General features: G+C 40.8%; 1 protein-coding gene across 1 annotated transcript in view; it reads left to right on the top strand.

Moving 5' to 3' along the window:
* The first annotated feature begins 6,922 nt into the window (after positions 1-6,922).
* Positions 6,923-20,110, top strand: part of AMPD1 (adenosine monophosphate deaminase 1) — a 50,775-nt gene continuing 37,587 nt past the window's right edge. Inside the window, exons 1-3 of the mRNA XM_018571418.1 lie at positions 6,923-6,986; positions 15,615-15,789; positions 17,857-18,004. Of these exons, the coding sequence (XP_018426920.1) occupies positions 6,971-6,986; positions 15,615-15,789; positions 17,857-18,004 (339 nt within the window). The 5' untranslated portion in view covers positions 6,923-6,970. The remainder of the gene's footprint in view (positions 6,987-15,614; positions 15,790-17,856; positions 18,005-20,110) is intronic.

The following is a 20,110-nucleotide window of genomic DNA, read 5'->3' as shown; positions in this document are numbered from 1 at the left end:
CATGCATTACCCATGAGAATATGCTCCAAAAGTTCAATAACAAAACTATAATATGCTCAGGAATCCAGTCCCTTTTCATTTAGAAAGGTGTTTGCTATTTTAAGTCCCAGGGTTTAGCGAATACTACAATATAAGGTCTCTATACCTCTCAGGCGGTGATTTCAGCAAATAATGTGGAATTGTTCAAGAAACTTTTGGACGATTTCCTAAAGGACCGTAATATACAGGGGTACAGATACTCCTAGAATGAGATCCTAATAGGTTGGACTTGATGGACTAATGTCTTTATTCAACCTCAAATACTATATAACTATGTAACTATATTGATGGCTACTAAAAGAGCCCCTGGGGCATATCCTGTTTGGCATCCCACTCTCAAGACAATAGGTTTACCTGAGGGCATGCTTAAGTTATTGTGTGTTTTAGGTAATACGTAAAAGGTAGGTATGTAAGTCAGATATTCCAAAGTTTTAAGGTCAATACTGAGTATGACTACTGACTGTCAAACATTTGTCTTGAAATTCCTTTACTATAGTCAAAGATATCCTTGCGTATCACTATTTTTTGTTGATAATTTGATGACAAATGTCCTTATATTGAGAACTGTGCATCACTACTACATTGCCACCCTTGTCAGATGGTTTAACATTTTATTTGTACTTTGTTTCCAACTGTGTAATGCTTGGTATTGTTCATGTCAGGTTACAAGGCCCCCCTTTTTTTTAACAAGAGATGTTCAGTCTCTGATTTCACCTTTTGCAAAAATGCCCAAATATTGGCATTCGTCTGAAGCAATAGAACATTCTCATCAGTTGTGGGGTTCAGGGCTATAGCACCTGCAGCTAAGCTTGTGTATTTCACCTCTGCCTCAAAATTACCATTAATTTAATCTAACTCAATAATAAGATGCCTAAGAGCACAAAAATCATTGATGGTGAATTCCTTCCATTGCTCAATCATTTGGTATGACTGCAGCTCTATCTGTATCATGTAATACTTTTATTATGTGCAATTGAATTGGGATCTTTAATTATTTCAAATTCATCAAGATTTGATTTGATGTCGATGTAAAAACTAAAGACGACATCTGTTTGACATGCTCTTGTGATTTTCTTTAAACATTTTTTTAGCAGGAACTGCTCCATACTTCCCATCTTTTTTTAGTGTTTGTGTGATTATTCCCCTAAAAGGTTTCTTAGGAATTGCGCCTAAATTAAAAGACCGTGCATCAGTACTGCTTTGGACAAAGTCTATATTATTAATTATTGTGAAGTAAAACATACTGATGGAGGGATCCTTAACTGGCATCTGCAGCAATCATCAGACTAATTACTCCCCAGGATTTCTCCAAATGTATCAGTCCAGTAAACATGTTGTTTAGCAGTATTAAGCCCTGATAAAGGAGGAACCATTTGCACCCTCATTGACTTTTTATGAGAGTAGTGTGGAAAAAAACGAAATCTAGACTTTATGCATTGAACGTTTGATGCTTTCCTCCTGGAACACTAAGTCCCTACTCGAGCAAACCCTCTGGCCACCAATTCCTGGGAGAGCTGCCTAAGGAGAGTCATTCCCTCTACACTGCTGAAGACCTGATAGAGAACACCTAGAACTTTAGGTGATCCAGTACCCTATACCTTTCTCCTAATTTCCAAGCAATAAGAAAGCCATATGCATTACTGTGTTCTCTATTGTAGCACTCACCCCTGAAAGAGCCGCTGGAGGTACCAGGTATTTCTATCCCCCTGCACCAATGTACCGCCCAAATGTGGATCCACAGCACACCAACACACCTTTTAAAGGAGTTTTATACCAGATTTAATGAGCAGACAATGTAAGAGCAATAGAAATGGGCAATTATAGACCCAACAATCACATAAACGGCATTCAATGACAGGCAAAGGCACTCTGACACTCAGTAACCGTGGCTATCTTCCTCTTGCACTGAAACGTGCAAGGCCAGATCGTATAAGAGGTTACCCTTGAACTGAGTACTGAGTACATGTAACACTATGGATGGACAGAGTAGGAGAGTGCCAGACAGATTGGGGTATGGAGTTTCTAGAGGATGGCAAAAATCTTTGGAGAAATCCAGGAGATAAGTTTCGCAGGAGGTGCGGAGGGAGCAGGAAGTCTTTGGAAAAGCAGAGAGGACTGTTTGGGTGATATTTTGAGACAAGGTTGGTGATGTAGCTTGGGGCAGAGTTGTGGATGGCTTTTATGTTAGTAGTATTTAAAATTTAGATTTGTTGGGTGGGTGGAAGTCAGTGCAGGGATTGGCAGAGGGGGCAGCAGACACCGAATGGTTGGTAAAGTGGATAAGACTGGCAGCAGTACTTATGATAGGCTGTAGGGAGATAGCATGTGTAATGGTAGGCCAACAAGGAAGGTGTTGCAATAATCATGGCGAGAGATAACACGTTAGTCAATTAGTAGTTTTGTGGTGTCATTGGTTAAGAAGGGGCATTTTAAAGATGTTACATAGGTTAAGACAGCAAGATTTGGACAGTGATGTGGAGCTGAAAGGAGAGGTCAGAGTCAAGGAACACCTACCATAATTTTTCACCCCTTTCTTGGACTTCCTTCAACACCAAACGGTAAAAAGATTAGTTATCACCTTCACGCCAATCCTTAACACCAGCATTTCAACGAGGTCACCATATCTGACCTATCAGTAACTCCCCCACATGCAAGCACACGAGTACCAACACTGTGTGCCTCCACCCACTCACAAGGCTTCTCGCCTGTTTTGGCGCTTCTCTCTCCATTTTCTGTTCTTTTTATACACATATTGGACACCCTGGTCCGTACACACATGAAGCAGCACACCAGTTAATGCCACACCCACTACCCCAGAGACCGCTGTACTACTGAACTGTCCTACAAACTTTTCAAGGAACACCTAGCACCTTGCCATGAAAGGGGGGACTGATGATTGTTTTATTGATCTTAATGAAAAATTTAGGGGAGGGGATGCAGAGACGAAGAGATATTATGAGCTCTATTTTGGAAAGATTGAGTTTTAGGAAGTGATGTGACATCCATACCGATATGTTAGGTTATTGGAAGCTGTGGGAGGATATCAACTGACCCAGGAGAGGTAGATAGAGAATAGAAGGGAACTGTGGAGAAAACCCCTATGGAAAGAGGAGAGGAGAAATAGACACAATAGCCCCCAGCAAGTGTCATGGCCGCAATAACTTCTAGCACAAAAATAACAACAGCACAGTGATAACTACCATTGTTCCCAGAAAGATTATCCTCCAGCACAATAACCCCTATTGTCTCCAGCTATAGTAACCACCTCTGTTCCTGGCAATAATAGACCTGACGCAGCAATAATAAACCCCCAGCAGCAACATTAACTTCCACTGTTCCCAGCAAAATGAATCCCCACTGTCCCCAGCAATAATGGCCACTAGCAGAAATTTTAGACCCACAGCAGCAATTACAATACCCAGAGCCTCCAGCAATAATCACCACCACTGTCCCCAGCAATAATAGACCCCCGGTGGCAATAATAGACCCCCACTGTCCCTAGCAACAATAATAGACCCCCAGCAGCAATCATTTACCACCAGCATTGGTGTTCAGTACTTTTACCTACCTGAGCACCCGCTCCCCCGAAGTGCTCTCTCTCCTGCATTGCTGCCAGGACTATAATTTATCTGCAGAAGATCATTCTGCGAGGCACAGCAAGGTGCTGGCAGCACAATCCTAGCCCTTTTATTATTTTTAGTGAAGGAAGCAATGGCTATGATGGGAGGTACTATGGATTTGCTTAAGGAAATGTTGTGAGTGCTTTAGCACACCCAAGCAACCCCTTGGCACATAACAGTGTGGCTCCTTCCAGTCCTGTCCTGTGTTCTCACTTCTCATGTGTTGGCAGCTGCACTTTTTTAATCAAATAACAAATAGAGATCAACAGACTTTAGAATATAGTAATGGATTGAGGGGAAATTGAAGGAATACATTTCACTGCACAAAAATAAAAAGGCAGGACAAAATTTTATTTTTTTGCTTGATCTTTTCCCCTATCTATGGTGATGAAGATGACTAGGAAGCCTGCATTTATTTCTTTATTTGTATCATTAAATGTGCTGAGAATATACTGTAAATGAAATGAATGTCATCTAATACTGTGGACCCATTATCAGGAACCTAGAGGGGCCATCCACCCCTCTGTGGAGCTCTGCTTTGCACATTAATAACCACAAAGGGAAGTATGTTTTTAATAGAGTCACCAGCATGGTACTGCATTTACATAGAAAAAAAGGAGCTTAAATTTCAGTGTGTTTGATAACCTGACAGTGTGGGAAGTATAAAAGAAAATGAAATATTTTGTCCACCTGCCTGTAGCCTATAGCAGAGTTAGTGACTGTAAATGGGGGTTCATAACCACGGGAGGCCAGCAATGCCGTGCTATACAGTGATAGGTAGAGAAATAACCACATTCAATTTCAGTTATTTCTACCTAATCCTATTAATCTGAAAGATCTTGAAAATTGAAAACTTACTTTTTATGGAATCTCACACATTTACCATGAATGCAGTGACACATTCACTATGCGTGTTACCCATTTCACAAAGCCTGCCTTCTAAACTACAGAGGTATTAAAGAGGAGTTTGAGGAGGGAAATCATCACTACTTGAAGACAGCAAGGTACCATGGGCTATGTAGCCCTTGGAAATCAAAAGTAAACCGAAGGAATGAGCAGAGTAGACGGTACAAAGCATACAGAGAATCTGGAAAGTTTTTGAAAAAAATGGACAACAGATAGGCAACACTTACAACATGAAAGTAGATTTTTAAAGCAAGCTGATATTGGATCGTCAAAAATAACTATCTGTATTGCTATTACAATGCTGATGTTATAAAATGAATGTGTATCCTATGACTTTAGATCTCCATTAAGCACAATATATAGATAGGTACGAGCACACCCAGTGTAACAATACGCCCTCAGCTGCAATCTTTGTATATCCAAAAGTAAGCCATATAGCAAGTCAATTATAAAACAAAATCAAAGCATACTGGATTGCATAGAAAATTATTTATTATATAATAAAAAGTGGTTGCCGTGCTGCATGTGTGAATGAGGCCTTCAGTTGAACTGTCACTGAATCACAGTTAGAAGATAGTTGTTGCTGTCCTCGCTACATGGGCCAATGTGAAGTTCCACATGCAACTAAACCCTCCTATTCTTCAAAAAAAAACAGGCTGTGGGGAGAACTTTATTAACAAGGTGGGTGGGACTTTATTAACAAGAACAGGGTGAGGTGAAACTGGGGAGAAATAGGGATTAACTTGGGCTTGGTCTCAACCCAAGCTCATCCAATCCCAGAAGTTAGTGCACTCCCAATCAGCTGCGACTGGAGCATTAATTGATCTTTCTATGGGACTTGTCTACCTCTGGCTCCATAGAAGTCAATGGGGATGTACTGTGCAGGCATGGTGTCAGGGTACCCTGCACAGGCATTCTCACACCACATGCAGGTACCCACGCAGGATGACCAAATTAATATGCCCACACAGGATAGGGTTATATGCACAGTTTATTGGTTCCACATCAACAAAACTACAAACCCAACAAAGAGGGGTAACAGGCCTGCAGATGTACAGCAGGGCTCGGGATACAAGAAGAGTGGTCAGGTACAAGCCGAGTCGTTAACAGGAGGGCAGCGCGGTACAGTAACAGGATTGATGAAGAGTGGTGAGGTGCAAGCCGGGTCGTCAACAGGAGGGCAGCGCGGTACAGGATTCAACGGAGAGTGGTCGGGTAACAAGCCGGGTCGGTGACAGGTTTTCAGATAGGAAGCAAGGTTCAGGACATGGGAATCAGTCAGGTTTAGCAACACAATACTGACCCAGCTTCCTGACTGCAGGGAGGGCCTAAATACCCTCCCAGGAAGCACCAGGTGATGGGATGATCAGTCACAGCTGGAGCACACCCACAGGTGAGTACTGGAGCTGCAGGTTCCTTACAGTTCCTGGCTGCTGGAGACACCCGCAGGGGGGCACAGGAACTGCAGGACCTGGCTCCAGCGCCACCTGGGGGTGCTCTGGATCCTGACACATGGCCAGGAGTGGGAGACCTTCAACTCAGGATGTAAACAAATAACGGAGGCTTGCTCTGTTAGAACTCGGTAAGCATTCATCTGTGCAGGGAGAAGGGGGATCAGTTAGGTCACCTTAAAGTGCACTTATCCTTTAAATGTTGTTTCATGCGAGCCAGTGCGCTTAGGTTTTGTTTTTTTTAGTTGTATTTAAAAGTCTTATCTTTGCTGTAGCAATATGTATGTTGTAGTTTTGCCTCGTAACTTGTTAGCTCTCAAGTTCATTGTGATATACATGCCATGCAGAGATACTCTGTGCATAATGAAAGCACTTGGTTTATGTGCGTCAGCAATCCAAGATTACCCATCAAAACAGTTACCAAACAAGCGGATAATTTCCTGCTGCAATATTAATATTGATGTAACATTATTGTGTACTCAGTTTTTTTAATCTAGTGTAATTTTACCTGTCACTTTTTCTTTTTAGATCTAGATGTTTTTCTTGGTGCTAGAATGTGCATATCTTTAGTAACACGAGATACGCATTGAAGAGAAAAAAATGTCAGAACCTATTGGTTTTGTTAATTTTCTTTGACGGATTCCAATTGGGCACCGACATTGGCTAGTATTGACAATGGGAAAAAATTATGATATATATTTATGTAAAATATTTAAGTGTTGTAGTCTGGCATTTAATCGCTCTAGCTGTAGTAGGGAATGAGTTTTTAACGCATCTGTTCTTCTAGCAACTACTTTAAACCCTATGCTGGAAATAGATTCCTATCCTTCTAAAGTGTATAGATCACATTACAGCAAAAGAAGACTGCACACACTAGCAGTCTGACAGTCTTACCCTGTACCAGCTAGACTGCTCACTAATCCTTCTGCTGAGCTGTGAAGATCCAGCACCAAGATGTCAAAAGAAGCGAGTAAGTTTTGTTGTGTGCCTAGGATCTCAGTGCATGTTGCAAACACTTAAACAAGCCAGACACCATCTAGTGCTGGCTTAACCTGCGGCTTCACTGTTGAGCAACAGCTTCCAGACCGCATTGTCTGCAAGTGACAAAGAAAATACAAATAGACTAGCTAACTGGTTAACACTGGAGATGAACCAATTCTTGTTGATGAGTCACAAATTTGCAAATGTGTATGCACACTAATTTAATGAGCTGGGTTGGGAATCATGCTGCCGCTTATAAATCCTAATTTTTCGGACTCAAACTGGGTGATTCCCTGTAGACCAGAACGACAACTATACACATATTTAGATGAATAAAAATCTACAATTTTCTGAAAAATATGACACTTAATTCATCTGATTGTCAAAATTCCCAAATTTGCAGCACAAGGGTTCTGTGTTTTTTTGGCCACCAGGGAAACTGTCTCCAAGGAGTTTGCATGGTTATCTGGTCTTCCCACAAAGACACCCAAGCTTTCCCTAAAATTGCCTTTACAGTGTGGGTTTGTATGACTGAACATTAGACTGTAAGATCCTTTAAGAGCAAAGACCAATATGAATATGTGTATTTTGTAAACCAATGGAAAATATGTATGCAGTATGTCGAAATTAATGATAATCTGAAGAACAGTAATTATGTGCAATGTACAGTAACATACAGTGGCCTCAGCCTTGATTTCACTTGAGTCTGATCAGTTAAGATATAATTTGTGATGATGATTTACAGTGAATAGCACATGATTGTCATTATTGGTGCTGTCTTGCTGAAAAAAAAGCACAGATCATCCCCTATAAGTAATTTTCTATGGCCAATATTTGCAGTGGGCATAAATGTTAAATTGTTAAGATTGTTTTAAAATAAATACATTTCTTGTTAATACAGTCTATATGACACACAGCATAAGGGCTATTATCATTATGAGGAATTAAAATCTGGAAATCAATGAAAGTTGTACTAATCTTCACAGGATTGAAGCAATTAACAAAATAAAATAAAAGCAGTTTTCTATCCAAAGAGTACCATATAGCTGGAATATATACAACAATTCTGGAGACCAAACTAAAGCAAATAGCAAACTACTAGCAAAATTACATTTATACAATACTTTAAATTACCTTTTTGGTAAAGTATTTGCCTGGGCCAAATAAACAAATAAATAAAAATATATGTAGTAGATATATGCAATACATGTGCATTTTGACATTTTATCTTTAAAAGTCACTAAAAGTACAGAAAAATAACTGTTGAACCTTACAGAAATCTGGTGATCAAAACATAGGGCAGGCATGGACAATCCCAAAAGCCAGGTAGCCAATGCTCCTTAAAGATTACAGCAGGTGCCTAACTTTTGAGGTTTTCACTGATTTGGTAATGGAGCTGACTCCGAAATGAATCCCGCTGGCTCCTGGATTGTACAGGCTGGCTCTTGAATTCATCATTAAGTTCTCCACCCCTAGGGAAATGTGCCTAACGCACTGGAGGCCCAGCAACCAAAAATGCACGCTGGGACCCCAGTGCGTCCCCACATCCAAAAATAGTCAAACTAGAAAAAACATGGTACCTGCATGAATCTATAACTAGCCTTTATGGCAGGGCGCACATTGGGAAGGCTTACAACAATACAAAACACAAAGAATCCCCAGCTCACCTGCCAGCTAGCCTGCAACCAAACAAATTGGTGTAACATGCACTTTAAATCTATGTTCCAAATACAAGCAGTGTAAATAACTGAATTTAACCCAGTATCATCTTGTTGCAGTCTTTGTACAGCAGAGCTGGAGAGTGAGCAGAAGAAGCAGCACACCCAGTCAATCAGTTCATGTGCTGACAAGATCTTGCTGATAGGAAGAGAAAGCAGAGTGACAGCGGGATGAGATTGGTCCAAATATAACTGCATGCAGTGGTTCTTCATCAAACACGTTTATTCTTAAAATCTAGCCTACAGCATAATTTGAGCCTGATGGTCGCTCACCTCTAAGTTTTACCCATTGGGGCTTAATTGTAGAGATGTGGGTGGTCATGCGGTCATGGGGGGAGCCTGATACGCAATCAGATTGACAGATCTACAAGTGAAATGATCTTATGATTCGTGTACTCAAACCTCAAAGGGACTAAACTAGGACTCCATATTTGCTGACCATACTCTGGCAATTCTACATGTAACATGAGCATAACAGAGCAGGTTTTTGCATATTACAGGTGAAAGAGCTCAAAGTGATCATTTCCTGTGCCATATCAAGCTGCATTGCATCTCATCACACATGCACTGCACCATACCTGCCAAAACAAGGCACATCTCCCATGCCTAGTACTCTAAAAAAAAACTAATACATTTCCAATACACAATATTCTGGGAGGAATGGATACATTATAGCTGTCAGTATTCTTGCACTGAAAAACAAACACAAAATGCTCTTCAAGCGCTACAAGCCAGCATACAATTTAATACATTCATTCCTCTCAATATATTGCTTACATCTTATAGTGCCCTGTTTTGTCCTGCATAGATTCCCTCCCCTTAAAAAACATATTTTATTTTGAAACATTAAAACCAAAATGTGTATAAAATTCTGAAAATATTTATAGAAATCGCTATCACATCAATCTTATCACTCCATATATTTAACATAATGTTTCCAAAGAAGTCCTTTTGACCCATCTTTTAGATTAGAAGTATATTGCACTTAACATAATATTATCTTAAAGTATACATAAAAATATATATGCTAACTGCATTTTTCAACATAATTTTTAGCATCTTATCGCATTTCTTTCCTCTAACACTCCTCTGTTATTTTTTTATTTTCTAGTTCTTTAAATAAGGAGTGATATCCATCTTCAACAATTCATTGACTATGCATAGTAATGGGTCACATCCCACTCATAGTTCATTTATTTTGGGATACATGTGTCTAATTAAAAAATTCCATAATATATCCCTTCTACATAATATGCAGAAATGATTACCCTCTCTCAATGGACGGTCATCACTGTGCTGCTTCTCTGTTTAGTGCTGCTTCTCTGTTTAATATCTAGTCACAGACTGGGCTGACCTTGGCTCAGAACTAGATTGAATATTGTCGGCCATCAGACTAAGGACATCTAATGGTAGACAAAAAGTACTCTGGGTGAGAGACTTACACAATCTCTTCTGCAATAAAAAAGGCTGCCTGGCAACACTTCCGTTTTAAAAGGAAACTATAATGGTTTTAACTTAAACTAAAGTTTTCCCTTTCAGTGAATCTACTGCCGCACTGCCCGGGTTAACTGCTCGTTTATGCGTAGGAGACAGGAAAAAGCTGTTTTACTTACCTGATCCCCACTCACCAGTCAGTCAGTGCTCTCCTTTTCTCTCCCTCCGCTCTGGCTGTGGACTGTCCCTCAGCGTCCTCACATACAATGCAGTGCTATGGAGCCTGCGTTGTAGTTGATTACATCAGTGGTCCGCTGGAGTGAAGGGGAGAAGAGGCCATAGAGGCTGGTCTAGCAGCCTGGAGGGAACTGGCAGGTGCGGGGATAGGGTAAGTGAAACAGTTTTTTTTTTCCTGTCTCCTAGGCATAAATGAGTTAACCATTGCAGTACAGGAGCAGCACCACTGCAAGGAAAAGCATTTTTTTTTTTTACCTTTGATTGGTCTTCAGCAAAGTTACCTCTAATGCATGATATACTATGTCCAGGTGAATGCTAAAAATCTGTTCTTCGTTCATACCAGATACTACTGTCAGCTTTGAACTTCTGGGTGCTGTTGCTGTGAGTACAGTAAAGAGGAGAGTCACTCTCCCTCTTCCTCCAACCTCATTCATTGATGAAACATCTTGTATTCTTTTCAAAGAATAAAAAAACATTCTGTTATTGGACAAGGGGGAAGGAAGGGTGGATGAACAACAGAACCACCCCTTGTCCATTCACAGAATGTTGACCACTAAGATTCTTAGCATCACCAGCAGTAATCCAGACTAGGGATGTCCCGATACCGATGTCCCGAAGTACATAGCGCCCCGTGAAAATGCCCCGATACATAGCGCCGATGCTTGGATTCGTATCGCCTGGCGCCCGGGACATGTAGTTGCAAGCGGAGGGAGTGGAGCGCTGACAGAGTGGGGGGCGTGGAGCGGTGACAGAGCCGGACAGTGGAGCTGTGACAGGCTATGTCACCTCCCTTAGCCTGTGTTCTCGTTCTTGTCACAGGAGTTCTAGCACAGTGCCGTGCCAGAACTACGGCGTTGGAGGTGACAGGGTCAATAAAGAGTACCTCCAAATGCTATCACACAGGGGCTTGTTAGCATCTGTGTGATAGCAATAAAGTTAAATGGAAAAAAAATTGTTAAAAAATGATAAAATATAAAAGTAAAAAATAATAACTAATAAAAAATGTAACTAAATAAAAATGTAAAAAATAAAAAGGCGATAAAGTAAAAATAATAAAATAAATGAAAATTAAATTTTTTTACAAAGTAAATAAAAATTGAAAAAATGAAAACCAGCCCTGCTGCCCCCATCATCTGCATGTGAATAAACGCGCAGTGTTTTCAATCGCGATTGTGTGCAACCATATGGGTAGGGTGGTATTGCAGCGGGAAACTGCGCAATCTGCCTGGCGCGAATGGAGTGCCATTAGAAAATAATGGCACTGCCAGCGCGATCAGCAGTGGTGTGCGATCCGTGATCGTCTGGTCATTGTGCACAAAACCGAGCGGATAGCTGGCCGGTCACGGAATTGCACACCACCACCGAACACGCTGGCAGTGCCATTATTTTCTAATGGCACTCCATTCGCGCCAGGCAGATCACACGGTTTCCTGCCGCAATACCGCCTGGGTGGTCCCACAAGATCGCGGTTGAAAACATGAATAGGTGAAATGATTCCAGAGGCAGATGCATGATCGGATTTGTAGTTTCACTATAGCGGTGTGAAAGCAAATAGAAATGTTTTATTGTTCTAAAACAGTCTTAAATTAAAGTTCTTCATAATAATAAAGAAATTGGCCTAAAATCATTTGTCTGTATTATTTGTTTTAAAATGTCACCTGTCCCTTTAAGAAAAAGTATCGGTAATTGGTATTGGCAAGTACGTGAGGGGAAGTACTTGTACTTGGTCATGAAAAAGTGTTATCGGGACATCCCCATTCCAGACATAGTATATCCTGCCTTAGCAGTAACTTTTGCTGGACCAATTAAAAGTAAAGACAATTTTGTTTTTCCTGGAGTTCCAGTATACCAATATATCTCCAGTGTTAAATGCTGTTTTTTTTAATATGGTTTATATGCAAACAATATTATTTAATTAAATTTTTTAATATTAATGGACACATAAAAATATATTCATTTTTTCATCAAGACACTTTACTGTATGTCTTTGTTTAGTATTCATATTGATTGTAACTAGTGAAAAGTGAGATGGATACATGATGCTGCGTGTATTGGTACACCACATCTTTGCAATGTATAGTTTACTGTTACTGCAAAGCTGCAAACTAACAAGGTCTCAGTAAAGCCTAAAACATACAAAGGTTTATACAAACAATGTGTTAATAAGGATCTTATAACAAGAGGAAGATGTACAGTATTTAGCTAATTTGTGAAGAGTATTGGCAGGAGAGGTGCAGGATTGTAACGAGAGCACACTATGGAATGTATATCGACATTTTGCTGTGGCCGGGTCATGAGGTTGCATCATTATCCCAATTTGTTTTATGTGTGCTTCATAATTGTGCAGTATATCTTTCCTAAAGCTCTACTGTCCATATGTGCTTCCATAGCTCCCCACTGTCCATCATCTGGATGACTGTCCTTCTATGGGAACCAAATCCCTCCTGTTACTCTTTGCTTCTCAGTTGGCCCTCTTTTTGGTCTCATATTAAAACATCTAAAACAAAATGCACCAAATGTTTAAACTACACTTATTTTTTCATCTAAACTCTATATAATCACTTTTGTTTGAAAAGCCAATATAAAGGAAAAATGCTTTGAAAAAAAGTAGTTATGGATTTATGGGCTTAGCCAATCCTTTATGCATCTTAATTCTTCCTGGTTCACATACTGTAGCTGGAGGTGTGACAGGAGTTTTTTCTTTGCCTAAATTGTTCTAAAAGGTGTCCCTCTTTCATCTTGTCAAATTGTGTATTTGCTTTATATTTGCCACAAATATGTGCACAAGCCTAAATACTTTAGAAATTCTTTCATAATTGAATATTAGAAACATTGGAAATATTTAGGCTTCCTGCCACAATTTATGGGCAAGGTGAGAGTGTGTGCACTGCAACAGTGTGAATCCAGCTTAAATGGACACTAATAGTTTTTGGCCAATTGTTTATTTTAGGTTTATATGTTTTTAAACTGTTGTTACAGTCCTTATTTTGCAATTAAACATTTGATACATGACAAATGAGTCTCATAACACTAAGGTATAGCCAAAGAGAGAGTACAGCAGACACTACATGGTTTGTGGTCTTGCTTGTGAGATTGCAAACTCAGGTAAGCCAGCTGATGAGATGAGTCACTGCTGTGATGACTGATTGAGTTCTGGGTCTACAGGCTTCTTTCAGCAAAGCAGAGAGTGATACAAGGAGGGGAATTTATCAAAACCGGAGCAGACAAAATCTGGAGTAGCTGTGCACGGCAACCTCTCTTTAATTTTCATATCTAAACTGAAGAGAGAAGCTGATTGGTTGCCATGCACAGTTGCTCCAGTTTTGTCTGCTCCAATTTTGATAAATTCCCCTCAAGGTCTTTACATGTGTAAAAAAGCTTATAGCTCCACCTGCTGACTAAAAAAGGGAAAACAATATACACTGTGTGTATATAGATATATATATCTATATAGATACATATACACTGAGTGGCCAGATTATTATGACCACCTGACGTTTGTAGGCAAATTAGCTATAATTAGCAATAATTTCGCGCTGAAGTTGCTAGAGGGCCAGACCATTATCAATAGGGAAGCAGGTTGTTTACCACGACAGTAGAAGTGATTTTTTTCTGAAGATATGGGTAAACAACGCGATTTAACAGCCTTTGAACATGGGATGATTGTTGGCGCTTAAGCCATGGAGCGAGTATCAGCAAAACAGCAGAATTTGTTAAATGTTCAAGAGCAGCTGTTGTTAAAGTGTTTAAAGACTGGACTGCCAGCCGAAAATCTGGGTCTGAACGTGCGAATTGTGGGCGTCAGCGACTAGTCAATGTTAGGGCAGAACGGAGAGTGGCAAGACTGGTACAAGACAACAGAAGGGCAACAGTGCAGTGTCAGATTCCTTGCATCACCTTTCAACATCTCGTGGAGTCACGAGGCGGCCCAACGAAGTACTGATGTATACTGATATATATATATATTTCCTGGCTCCCTCCTCATGTCAGCCTACGATGGGTCAGCTCCGCCCTCTTGACCCCCCCACAAGACCACCAAGCAGTTAAAAGGGGGACCTTCACCAGAGGCCAGCGTTCTTGTAAGCTAATGCCTTCAGGCTACTTGCGGGTGTGGAGTCCTCTGATAGTTACCGAGATGCTGACACCCTACGAGAGTCTCTCCTAAGCGATGTTCCACGTGCACCGGTCACAGCTCACAACGGTCGGACGGCGAACATCCATTTTTACTCCCTTAAATCCCTCCTTGCCGTGCGCGAAGGGGAGGAGCCAGCTGCCGTCCTGGACGGCCTCGAAGGGGAGGAGCCGGCTGCCGTCCTGAACGGCCTCGAAGGGGAGGAGCCGGCTGCCGTGCTGGACGGCCTCGAAGGGGAGGAGCCAGCAGCTGTAACGCAGCACCCCTTCACCCATAATTTAGCAGGAGGCCACATGTGGCATGGGTCAGGTATGATCAGCCAAATGAGGCTCGCGCACTGCCATTTCCTAATTTACGCAAGTATACTAATGCTCTTAGGTGTTAAAGAACATGACCTTTGTTTACAGCAGGCTGTCCTTGTGTGTGTCTTTTTATCACCTTATTATTTTGTAAGCCAAGCTACAAGTTGCAAATCCACTGGGAACAGTTTACCCAAGTGTCTTGCTGAAGATTAGCATGGCACGGGGTAATTATTTGCACCATAAATCAAAGATTAAAGAATCAGCTTTGGGTGACACATTTTGAATGTTGAGCTTTAGGGCAATGAAAATATGTAGGTTTTGTCAAAGAAATCTTACAGGATTCCAAAAAACATATCTTAATCTAGCATCATATTTGGAAGTCTAAGGCTGGCTGCAGATGGCCTAATAAAAACAAGCAATGTACATTTCGAGCAAGCACAGTGGTGTAGTGGTTAGTGCTTCTGCCTTGTAGCACTGGGGGTCCCTGGTTCAAGTCCTGGCCAGGTCAATATCTACAAAGAGTTTACAGGTTCTCCCTGTGCTTGTGTGGGTTTCTTCCCACACTCCAAAGACATGCTAGTAGGTTAATTGGCTCCTGTCTAAATTGGCCCATGCATGTGAGATAGGGACCTTAAATTGTAAGCTCCTTGAGGGCAGGGACTGATGTGAATGTGCAAATTGTTAACACGCTATATTAAATAATAATAAATAAATAAAATAACGAGATGTTGAGGGTGCTTGCAATTGCACAGGTAGACTTGAAACTATAATAAATCTGGCTTTTATCTCTGCAGAAAGCAGAGAAGAGATCCGTACATTAGCTGAGAAAGTGTTTGCAACCGAGGTTCTCAGTGATGACGCCAAGGATGAACTATCCCTCTTTGATGTTGTGGAACACTGCCCCATTGCACACCATGAAATGAATGATCACATGGTTCTCCAAGATACTAAGGAGGCTCAAGATAAAAGGTAAAACGCTGGAGGTGTAATCTGATTGTGAATTTTCTTTATATAGGGGACTTAAGGCCTGGTTCACACCTCAGCGTTTTGTAGCGCGTTCGAACACTCTGCAAAACGCTCAAACACCGAAATCCCATTATTTCCTAAGGCTGGGCTCACACCTAGGCGTATCGAATATGCGCGATTTGCAGTAAAAAAAACGCGACAGACGTGCGTTTCCGAAGGTTACTTGGCTGTATCCCAATGGAAACGCGCAACAAAAACGCCCCAAAGAAGCTCCTGTACTTCTTCGGGCGTAGGACGTTTTGTAGCGCGTTCATACCCATAGGAAATAATGGGATTTCGGTGTTTGAGCGTTTTGCAGAGCGTTCGAACGCGCTACAAAACGCCCAGGTGTGAACCGAGCCTATGGGTATGGTTCACACCTGGGCGTATTACAGGCCGTATGAACGCACTACAAAACGCCCTACGCCCAAAGAAGTACAGGAGCTTCTTTGGGGCGTTTTTGTCGCACGTTTCCATTGGGATACAGCCAAGTAGCCCTCGGAAACGCGCGTTTGCCGTGCGGTTTTTTTTACCGTGAATCGCGGTAAAAACGCGCGGCACGAAACGCGCGACAAACGCACATATTCAATACGCCTAGGTGTGAACCCAGCCTAAGAGCAGCCCATGACATCACCAAAGGGACTGCAGATATGCAACAGGAGATGGTCAGTGACTGCAAACATGATACAGTTGTTGAGATGCTAGAGATCACTGCTAGTACAGCCCCTTTATAAATCAATTATTCCACATGTGTGAAGCCCCCTAAAAATTACCTGTGCCACATTTAATATTTTTCTCAGCAAGACTCATTATAAAAGATAAGGGGGAAAAAACCCAGAAAATAAATAAAGGCAACATCACGTAAAAGAAATAAACCAAATCATTGAACTACTAGAAGCCAGTCTAAAAAAATATCCCTTCAATAGTAAACACCTAGAGTAGGAAAACACAGACCATTGTCTACAGGGGCCACAAGGGCAGCACAGTATGTTCCAAATGGCAGCAGGTTGGGCACATTATTTATTTTTTAACCAGCATCTCTGATAACAATCTCAAATTTTATGAGATTGTTTCAGCCTTCCGAAGGCCAAACATGACATAATTAAGGGAAAACTAGAAAGATTTTAATTGATCTAGTTAATGTTTGGACATTTGGAATATATTTTGTACAATTTTCTGGAATCATTTGGTCTCCTTGCAAGACTGTTTAGTCCATACAATAAGCATGATTTATTGTATTTGGCGGGCTGGGGGAATGCCTCACCCAGCACGGAAGGTACCAAACATCACTGGCCTATAGGTGGCCAAAGCAAAAAGGTATCTACATGTCTTTCCTGATATAAATATTACACAAAAGCTTATTTACAAATGTTAACAATATTTGTAAACCAAATTAGGACCGGCAAAAAAAGAAAATGTATTGTGTAATACTTACAGCATGATTCAATGATATGAGTATAATTCATCCTGGCGGAGCCACTTAGAGCACATGCGTAGCTTGCAAAGGCTTGTAAATAGACAGTTTTTATCTTAGGACCTATGGAAAAAAGCTGCGGATATGCAGTACTGTAAGTCTCTACTGTTTAAAAGTGGATCAGAGCAATGCCAGCCTGGCACAGTTTGCAGCTCCTTAACAGGGTTGTCCACTTGTCTGCGTTAAGCAAAAAAGGGTATAAGGGTTAAGTATGGGTATATTAAGAATGAGGAAGGGGGCAGTTAACATTCATTTGTTTAAAAGTACACCTCTACTTTGTGTGTTGTGGTTTTATTTTTATTTTTGATTTATGATGCTGCTAAGTGCTGCTGGCTATGTTCTATCTGCCTGGGCACATAGCCCCACAGTTCTGAGTGATCTTTTACAGTATAAATAAACAATAGCACTGTTGGGGTACAGTGTACAGTGTATGACACAGCCCTCACAGTGCAGAGCAATTATTCATAAAAGCTCACTCAGGGCTGCAGGGCTATGTGATTTTTGATGTTCTTTGTAAAATAATTATATATTTGTGTGGGTCTTATTTTTCTTTTAAGGAAGAAGCGTCTGCAGCGTCTGAAGACGATCGTTCTTAAAGAGCCAGAGCAGAAAGAAGTTTCTGAAGCAGATGCAGCAGATACACCACTCTATCAAAGTGTGCCAGAGTTCCAAAGGGTACAGATTACTGGAGACTATGCTTCTGGGGTAAGGAACAAAATATTATACACATACTTTGAAGCTGTTTTCATTTTGATGGTGAAAGTAAAAGTCTAATGTCGTTTTCACACTGTTGTGGTGCAATTAATGTTCTATCACTGCACCTTTTTATTCAATGCCGCGCACAGATGGTTCACATCTGTTCCCTGTGGTACACAAAAATGCATGTGCCTTATGGTGCTCTGTGTATTTGCATTGGTGTGACATCTAAAATGAATGGCAGTGCAGCGCAATGCCCGGAGTACCAGGTGTTAATAGTTATTGCAATAATGCATGGTAAACTGCATGGTTTACAGAATGTTACCTCAATGCACCTATGTGAATCCTTATTGGGACACTGAGGAGGTTTATTTGAGGTATAAGAGGAGTAGGTTTGGAATTTTAAACCAGTCACAACCTGATAATCCAAAATGAGAATATAATCAATGCATAAGCAAAGGTTACATTCAATAAAAAGAGTATGCCAAATTAATGAGTAAATCTTAACATACAGTATGAACAGCTGAAGTTACATGAAAATCTTAAATATTCAGTAACTGACAAACTTTCCCCCTTAACTTCTGCCCTTTCTTCCAGTTCTTTAACTGACAGACTTACTTAGTAGTAGGGATGTGCATGGGCTTGGTGTCAAACAAGTTCTCCCAAGTTTGCCCAAGTCCGCACAAAACTGTCAGTGACAATTCACTCTCCCATCCCAATCAGCTGCCGCTGGGGCATTCCTCATCCCTCTGTTATGTGTAGCTGCGGGCGAGAAGGGGGAATTGTCACTGACAGTTTAGCATGAGCTTGGGTGAACTTAGGCCAGATTGGTACGCACCAAGCCGATGCACATCCCTACTCAACAGTAAACAGACATGAAAGGTTAGATATATGGGATATATCGGAAATAAATGTGAATTTTCTTGAAGAAGTGCAACATTACTAAGACAAGATCCTTTTGAAAGTAAAATACTGTACTGAGGGAAATACAGAGGCTACCATTGCTGATTAGCTTCAGGAAAATGCTAGTTGCTAGGCTTTACTGCTCATCCAATGGCCTCAATACGACCTGACAGCTTCCATACACCCTAAGACTAAGTCCTCTGGTTTCAAATAATTTTGTAACTATGTATTCTCCTTTGTTTGCAGTCTGGACACTTATTTTGCTCTTACAACACATTTTTTTTATAATTAAGTTAGTGCCCACCCTTTAGAGGTGTGTTTTGTTAGCATGCTATTTATACACACATAGGTGCAACAGCCATTCTCATATATTATACTGTGATTAGTGGTTCTGCCAGTAGGTGGTTGTGTGTTTGGTTTAGGCTTTGTGTAATGTAATGTTTATCATTCTTGGACTACATAGTTATGATGCAATTTGTTGTTTCTGTGTTCTTGTCATTTTCTAATAAAACAAGAAGAGTCAACCTTGTGTCCAGCATCATCATCTTGACTAGTATAATTCATATCCGCAGCAGCTTTCCAACAGGTTATGGGTTCAGCTACAGCCAAAGCACTAAATACTGCTACAGATACAAATACATTTCAGGGTTACAGCGAAAAAAAGAGAAAGGACAGAAAGCAAACATAATGGCTACTAACAGTGTTTTATCAAAGCTTTTAGTTGCTAATCTGCCAAGCCAGAGCTACCAGTAAATCCTTGCAGTGTCAGGGTGCAAAGTTATTTGTTTTTTTTTTGTATCTGGTGATAGGCTAATAAAAAAAAGAGGCAATTTGGTTATCAGCTGTCATTTGTAACATTTAAGATAATGAGATGATGAAAAGCAATGTGGTCAATACAGGGCATCATGAGTATGACCATAAGCACTATGACTGAGTATCTGACTGGGATGAAAACTGGAGAAGATTATCATAAAGGGTCTGGGAGGGAGGTAGTGAATGTAAGGCACAAGTTATGAGAGAACATGTCATGGAGGCAAGGTAGGGGGTGATGATTTACAAGTATCTGCTTAATTGGCATGTGTCCACAAAACTGAAAGAATTAGATGAATGACCTTGGATTATTTGGCAAGGACTTTTGAACAGCAGATATCTGATGCTTATTCCTATTCTACGCTATGGATATGTGATGGCAAACAAAATTCCTAGCTGCAG

This window comes from Nanorana parkeri, unplaced genomic scaffold (genome assembly GCF_000935625.1).
Source record: "Nanorana parkeri isolate BGI_ZX_2015 unplaced genomic scaffold, ASM93562v1 scaffold1752, whole genome shotgun sequence".
NCBI classification, from domain to species: Eukaryota; Metazoa; Chordata; class Amphibia; order Anura; family Dicroglossidae; genus Nanorana; species Nanorana parkeri.
Note: the sequence above shows the minus strand (reverse complement) of the source record. Positions and strands in the feature narration are given on the sequence as shown.